Source organism: Brachyistius frenatus, unplaced genomic scaffold, assembly GCF_029030835.1.
Source record: "Brachyistius frenatus isolate BFR_SWC_R1_liver_20210118 unplaced genomic scaffold, ASM2903083v1 Contig_66, whole genome shotgun sequence".
Classification (NCBI taxonomy): Eukaryota; Metazoa; Chordata; class Actinopteri; family Embiotocidae; genus Brachyistius; species Brachyistius frenatus.
In genome coordinates this window covers 201,848-210,196 of record NW_027210665.1, presented here as the reverse complement: position 1 = coordinate 210,196, position 8,349 = coordinate 201,848, and the positions used below count along the sequence as shown (strand labels likewise).

Genomic DNA, 8,349 nt, shown 5'->3' with positions numbered 1-8,349 from the left:
ATGGGATAAAATGAAACTTGTGATAAAAAAATAAAACGCTACAAAAAAAGATTCAGGTCAAATCATCTGAGAGGAGTTGGTAAGTAAAATATAGTAAAATGTAAACATGAATTTGAATAAAAAACCATTTTTATCAGTTAGATGTACAACTAATAAATATATCATGAAGCAGTTACTTTCAAAAAATTTCAAAAGCCATGATATCAGACAGGAAACTGATTTTGCTCATTTGAATTACACTTCTACGTAGTACACATCGCCATGGAAACCATACTGATCTAGAGAGGGCAACTTGGAGTCACGGTGGTCCAGTGGTTACCGTGGTGATGCATCTTGCTCTCTGGACACACAGAGCAGCACCCTCTGTTGTTCTCAGATGCAGCTGCAGGATACGGTCGACTCGGCCTCGTCGACCTCCTCCCCGTACAGAGTGATGAGTCTCGGGTGGACCCTGAACGCACCGCACACACACACCACACACACACACACACACACCAACACTCTGTCAGGTGGATGTTAAGAAACAGAAACCGCCTTTACTCTGCATAAGAAACTTTTATCTTTTCTTTCTGTGACAGTTGCTCCTCATGTTCCACAGACTCGACAATTTCAGTTTCAGCACCGTTAACCGTAGGGATGACAGGGAGATGCAGACTGGAATTAAAGGTCCTCGACAATAAAAACACATTTTGTTTTGTCTGTATTCAGCTACAGTTTAAGATTATGCAGAGATGTCTGAAGAGCATTAAAGGCAGAGGAGGCACGTACGTACAAGGCTGTGTCATCTGCATAAAAATGCATATTACAAGTCTGTTTATTCGAGAGTAAATAGTAAAGGACCCAGCACAGAGCCTTGTGGTGCCTCTTATTTCTCCTAACAGAGGCTGATAGTTTAATTATTGATTAACTTGACAATTACTGAACTTTGAAATTAGTCAAGTTTAGTTCAGTCTAATAATACAAACTTGTTCAATTATTGTAATTATTTATCGGGATGTATTATTACCTGACGAGAACTTCGTTATTGATCTCCACCAGCTCTCCGTCGATGTTCCAGGGGAAGGCGACTCCCTCTGATTGAATGATGGGTGTGGTTTTGGAGTCGCTCTCCTCCTCGCTCTCCTCCTCCGAACAGACAAACAGCGAGCGGGGGCGGATCCTCACCGCTGACACTGTGTGGGCCTCCACGAAGGAGAAGCTGAACTGTGGACAAACATTTACAGGTCAGATCGTGATGTGTGCACGTCTTTCTATAGTTTAGAGGAGCAATTTTGCTTCGTAACCATATTTAAGAGGACAAACACACGTGATGACGTTTCGTCTGATCCTCACAACTTTACAGGGCAGTTTGATTTGGTTTGAGGCTACAGGTTAGATTTACTATCTCACTTTCATTGATATAATGCATTTACTAGGCCCTTTAACCAAACCTCAAACATCACAACTGAGTGCCTAACCTTCATCTAATTCTAACCTGAACTCTAATACCCCGGCTCCTCCCCTGAGGACCTACATTTTAGTGTTCCCATGGGTTGGTGTGTGTTCAGGTTTAATCTACACCAGGTTATAAAAGTGTGTGTGTGTGTGTGTGTGTGTGTGTGTGTGTGTGTGTGTGTGTGTGTGTGTGTGTGTGTGTGTGTGTGTGTGTGTGTCTCAGTCTCTCAGAGCTGAGGAGCACAGAAAGCCTCATTAAGATCCTTGTTAAGCACCTTGTTAATGTGCAGCAGTGACTGGGTTTCTTCCTGTTTACTGTCTTTACTCTTTATTCTGCTGTAGCACCATGAAACTCCAACAGGGGGCAGCAAAGACCAGCCGACGCATGGACACAGGGACAGACAGACAGACAGACAGACGGACGGATGTCTGCTGCACTTTCATTCAGGTTTGCTCTTTGTTTCTTAAAATAAAGCTGTTCTTAAAGAATCACCTGCCACACAACCAACCAGAGGTGGATTATATTATATTTATTATTATCATGATTTACTTTATTCAGGTATTTCCATTTCATGGCACTTTGAACTTCAGAGGGAAGTATTACACTGTTTACTTCAATAACTTGATAACTTTACAAATTAATATTCCAAAAATGATACAAAACATATTTTAATCACAAAGAAAATCAAACTACACAGACGTTTATGAAATCAGATGAAATGTTTTATATCTCAGACAGTAAATGGATTGAGTTGCAAAATTATCCACCTGATTAATCCATAATGAAAATAACTGGTTGTAGCTCCGCATCAACTAAATGCTGATTCAATATTAACAAACCAAATCTACATTATCCCAACATATCATTCTACATGTCCTCATTACCATATATTTATTCATAAACTTTGCATGTATTTGTACATTATTTTTTTATAATGCCCTCATTGTGTTTCTATCCCTGATCATAGAAATAATATTTAGGGAAAATCACACGGAGGATCTTGTACTGAAATGACTGTAACATTGGAAGAGATGTCCGACTCTCTTAAAGGACAGAGGACCAGAGGATGTTTGTGACTCTGCTCTCTGATCAAATATGGTTTTTTTTAAGCACTTCAACCGACAGGTGAGGTTCGACGGCGCGACTCAGATCGTCATGGTTACGTGTCGGCTGCTCCACCTGGAGGCCCCCGTCTTGTGGTGTTTGCCTTGGAGATGTCCATCTCTCCCTCCGGATGGAGGCTATCAGGATGTGGGTCAGTCAGTAAACAGCTTGTTTACTCTGCAGGACGGTGAACGCCGCGCTCTCCGTATATTTAGTAAGTGGGTTAGTGTGCAGTCTCTCAGGCCAGACCAGGACATGCCGAACCAGGCTAATCTTCCCTCTTATCTAACTAGTTTTCCTCTCTCTTGGAGCGGTGGAGCTTTAAGATGGCGAGGTCACGACTTAAGACGGCTAAAGGAGAATTTATCTGAACACAACCAACATTCAGGATGGTTCTGGGTGGGATCCGGTTTCTACTTGGCAGAATACCTGGAGGTTCCCATAATAATGACTTTCTCTCCTAAGCCGAAGGTAACTGTGGCTGCTGCTGGTTAGCAGGACAAACATCAACCTCGTCAACAGACTGGATCAGTTGTAGCTCAATAACAGGTTCATTTTCTGACTCAAACAAAAGGTTTGTCTCGTCTCTGGTTCATGTGCAAGATGTGCTCAGCCAAAGATTGTTTGTGCGTGAAGATGCATCACTGAAAAACCAACTGTGTGTTTCTGCAGCTCAGCAGCTGATCGCATCAACGCCACTATAAACCTGTAATTACTCATTTTATTTAGGCCATTTATGAACACACCAAAATATCAACATCTTCTAATCTGATCAGGTAAATTTAGCAAAGAAGATGCTTATTTAAACAATATTATCATTGTTTCTCGTCACCTAGCAAATGTAACTCCAATATTCGATCCCCTTTAGAATTTGGAGCGATTTACATTTCCCATAATATTCCGACTTTTCTGCCAATAAAAAGTGATTAGACACACTTGACTTGAAATATTTTAGCATTAAGTTAGCAAATGCTGGAAGGCGAGCATAATAAAGATCTGATAAAGGGGTCAAAAAGGGTTTGTAGTTAATAAAACACCTGACGGCTGCTCTCACCTGTCCGCTAGAGCTGCTGTATCTCTTCAGGTGTTTGATGAACTCCGATCTGGAAGTGTTTTCTACTGCGATCAGCGCCGCGCTGCCATTGGCCAAACTGTCACAAACAGGAAGTGGAGACGAATGTCAGAAGGAGCGGGAACGTGATGAACTGACCAGCAGCGCGGTGCGTTCGGAGGAATCCACCGTGTACCTGGTGTTCGGGGCCAGTCCTCGAGGCGTGTGCGGACTCAGACAGGGGATGGACATGATGCTGATGCTCAGATACAGGCCCTGATTGGTCATCCAGGACTCCTCACCCTCTGCACCGGCCAATCGCAGAGAGACAAAATAAAGACGGAGGCACCTGACAGTCACAGAAATCAGAACCATATGTTCTGTCCACAAGTGTCCATGTATAGACAGACAAGGACGCCACTCACCCGACTCCGGTTCCTGGTCTTGCTCCTGGCCTCTGAGGAACAGGAGATCAAATTTTTAGTTAAGTTAATAAGTTTGAACTTTTTAGGCAGTTTGATATGACTTCAAATGAAACGATACTGAAATGAATCACAAAAATGAGTCTATTTAGTATTTAACGGGCATAAACGTACACAAACGTATCATTCATGTACTACAAGTAAACAGGTGTAAAAAGTAAATAAAGTAAATAATAAAAAAAAACCCCGATGGGATTCATTAGTAACTAGCCAAGTAGTCAATCAAAAACCTCAAACAAGGTTTTATGTTTTTCTTGCACTGTCAATAATTATAGTTTATTTTAGACTTTCCATTTGGCTCCGATAGGCACAACTATTAAATCAGGGCTAATATGTGTGTTTTTGATATATATATTGTACTTTAACTTCATTCAACTTCTTTCCTGTTCATGTCTAGTTGTACTCCATCACCACAGTATTAGTAATATTATCTCCACTGATCAACTGAAGGATGTTTACAGCTGCATATTTTGCTTTGCTGTTAGAATCACAAAAAGCCAAGTCATGATAAAAATGTAAAAAAAAATATTATAAAGAATGTGAATTAATGTACATCCATAATGCTACATTTTAATGGGTAAATTTAAATCAATTCTCTGATTAAGGAGCCAAACTGAGCTGTTAGTTCGCGTGCGTTTGTGTTTGTGTCTGAAAGTGTAACACTCCTCTCGAGTCAAAGCTTCGCGCAACCAAACTCGACAACGACATTGTCAGTGTGTGTAACATACTGCGTCTTTTCATTCCTGCTGGTCCAAGGAAAGGATCAAATGTACTGTCTACACACAACACATGTGTGTGTGTGTGTGTGTGTGTGTGTGTGTGTGTGTGTGTGTGTGTGTGTGTGTGTGTTTCTCACCGATGTCCAAACAAATCGGTGTCTGACTTCTTCGCTGGTAAAAAAGACAGTTGACAGTCTTCTGGTCTGAGGGAGGCAGAAAAAGAAATGAGAAGCCAGATTAACAGTCTGTAGCCTCGTTGGCAGCTCTGAGACACAGCAGTGCAAACATGCTAAAGTTTAGCAGGAAAATCCATCAAATAAACTGCTGGCTTGGAAATGTACTCTCAGTGAAAAAGTTATTAAATTTAAATATGAGTTATTTTGATTGAAATAGACTCAAATTTTGAGTCTAACTTTGTAAAAAAAACAACAACAAAAAAAACTACTGTGATGTCACCTCAGTCTAGCCAGCGTCTTCACCAGAGCGTACTCTCGTCGCCTTGACGATGGCATCCACCTCTTCTTCTCCGCCCGCGCTAAGCTCCGCCCGCCGAAACCGAACATGGCAGAGAAACCGAAACGCACCAGCTGACCGAGAGACGAGAAGCTGCACATGTCCACCTGCTGCCGGCGACCTGCAGGCAGAAAAGATTCCTGTTCAACGAGGAAGTCATCAGAAACATGTCGAGGCCTTCACACACACGGGCGTGTTTACGGCACTTCAGAGGACATTACATGGCCATTATGTGGACTTCACCCTGAAATGGAATAATTTTCCTTATGGGGACTTTCTTTTTGTCTCCATCAGGCAGATCCCCATAATGTGACTTTGCAAACGGATTTATGTCCCCACAATGTAAGAAATACAATTATACACACACACACACACACACACACACACACACACACACACACACACACACACACACACACACACACACACACACACACACACACACACACACACACACACACACACACACACACACACACACACACACACACACACACACACACACACACACACACACACACACACACACACACACACACGCACACACACACAAGCATACAGCCTTTAAGAAGGCCAAGTGCTCACATGGAAGAAGCTCATTAATATTCATGAGAAGCAGCAGTCCAAATATGGGCGACAGAAAGAGGTCAGGGGAGTGCGTTTGTGTTAATATGTATAAACTTGCAGTACAGTGACCAGTTTCTGCTCCAGTTAAAGTGGTGTGTCTGTGGTTTGGTCTTTCTGTGTATCCGTCCAGCGTTTGGATGTGTGTCTTGTTTGACGATGAGGAGATGCACAAGTTCTCGCCATCCCCGGCAAAGACCAGGCCTTCAGGAATAATGCGGAATAATGACAGGGGAATTAAAGACAGAGTTGTTTGGTAACAGCAACAGTAGGCGTCAAAGAGTGCTTGAGGATAACGGGAGAGCGTTAGTCTAAAAGCTGACGTGAAACCTGAAGTGAACCTTTTGACCGGATAATGACGAGTAATGATCTGACGCAGCCAAGTGCTCGCTCAAGAAACAAGTTTTGGGTTTCTCTTCATAATTCTGTAAAGTCTTGATCTTGTTCAAATCCAACGAGCTCCTCCGCTATCACAAAATCTTCACCTCGAATTCTTCAATGTGCGGGACGACCCAGCTGGAAACATGTCTGCTGCATCCATCACTGTTTACTGTTTATTTTCCAACGGCCTGTGAACGCAGCACGAACCAGAGAAGTGACTGGAATGAAAAAAAATACCTGATTTCACCATCAGGACCGTTCAGTGAGATGCTCGATCAGCTTTCCAACGGAGACACACACACACACACACACACACACACACACACACACACACACACACACACACACACACACACACACACACACACACACACACACACACACACACACACACACACACACACACACACACAGCGTGCCATCTGGCCACATACCTGCTGTAACCTACTGAACTGCTATCTCCCCACCTGTCTGTCTGCCTGCCTGCCTGTCTGTCTCTCTGGACAGAATCTGATTTCCTCACCATATGGCTTATTGTCAGTGTGTTTGTGTGTCTGTGTGTGTTGTGCAGGATTAGAGCTGAGATGGTCAGTGTGTCACTGAGATTTAACTAACACTTATTTATAAACTAAACAACAACAAAATATAGTAGAGCGTTTGAATCATAAATAAAAAAATCAACAAAAAAAAAATCACTATTTTCTGTTTGTCAACTAATCCACCGTTAGTCTTGATTTAATATTTATTTATATTTTAGGTTGCTACTGGCAACAAAAGTTCAACTAAAACAGCCGCTGGTGACCGAACATCTGTGTTCAAGTTCCTTCGGCTGGATTTTTATAAAATTCTGTTAATTTCAGTCAGGACACTCCAGTCTTTTAACACAAATTTAAAAACCAACTGACTACGTCAACAACTTCAAACTATGTCCACGATAAACCACAACAATTCATATACTCCTCTTTCTCCATCAGTCCTGTTTAAAACTGTTTTTCTCCCCTGATTGCTGTCGGTCACTTGTCTTTGGCACAACCACTGTAGTTATAAAACACAGGGAAGTGTTACAGTGTAAAAATAAACTTGGGGCTTTGTTTTTGAAGAATATAGCTCAAGTGTAGGTCAAGGATGTGACCTCAGTGTCCTCATCAATGGTACCTTTAATCCTCCAACATAAGTAGATTGAGGTCAACAGCTAAACCACTAGTTTATACTGGTGCCGGGGCTCTGTGAACCAGCTTAGTAACCGTAGCAACAGTAGTGATGCTTCAGGCTCAATTAGCAGTTAACTGACTGCATTGAGATCATATCATATATCGGGTCACTGTGGGTATGTTCACCTGGGCCGTGCTGTGAACAGAGGAGCGTACCTGTAGTCACCAGGCGTCCGTGGGAACAGCTTCCTGCCTGGGAATTTTAACTGTTTTCTATTGTTCAGGAATCAGTCCTGTTACTGCCACTGAATACTCCCATCTGTCACACACACACACACACACACACACACACACACACACACACACACACACACACACACACACACACACACACACACACACACACACACACACACACACACACACACACACACACACACACACACACACACACACACACACACACACAGCTCCCAGTATTAATTAGTTATGATGAACCACCATCTTACCGCAACCCCAAAACCAGTCATTCAAACACACAGCAACCCGCCCTGCTGCCGGCTGATTGGCCGGCAGGTTTACCTGGGAGGAGGTGGGCAGAGGTGAAAGGGGGTGGGGCAACGGTGAGCAGTGTAAAGCTGTGATTTAGAGTGAAAGTGATCCTGCTGTTAGACATCTGTCTGCTCCCTCCCTCCAGAGTCCAGTCAACACCGTCTGTCTGCTGGTTTGTTTGTTCTCAAATTCTGTACCCTGCTGCCGCTCTGAAGGACCGTCAGCCAATCACATCGAAGCTGGGCAAGAACACAAGCTCCTGATTGGTTTCCTGTGAACCCCCCTTTCAAGATATAGAACACGCAGAACCCATCCAGGACAACACGACTATAGATTC

At 42.9% G+C, this 8,349-nt stretch overlaps 1 protein-coding gene across 2 annotated transcripts in view; it reads right to left on the bottom strand.

Moving 5' to 3' along the window:
- Positions 1-317: 317 nt before the first annotated feature.
- cerkl (CERK like autophagy regulator) overlaps positions 318-8,349 on the bottom strand; it is a 29,731-nt gene continuing 21,699 nt past the window's right edge. For both annotated transcript variants that reach the window (XM_069706915.1, XM_069706916.1), the window contains exons 8-14: positions 5,248-5,425; positions 4,929-4,994; positions 4,016-4,047; positions 3,787-3,895; positions 3,594-3,690; positions 1,007-1,203; positions 318-451 (exon numbers count right to left, since the gene is read on the bottom strand). In XM_069706915.1, the coding sequence (XP_069563016.1) occupies positions 373-451; positions 1,007-1,203; positions 3,594-3,690; positions 3,787-3,895; positions 4,016-4,047; positions 4,929-4,994; positions 5,248-5,425 (758 nt within the window). In that variant the 3' untranslated portion in view covers positions 318-372. The remainder of the gene's footprint in view (positions 452-1,006; positions 1,204-3,593; positions 3,691-3,786; positions 3,896-4,015; positions 4,048-4,928; positions 4,995-5,247; positions 5,426-8,349) is intronic.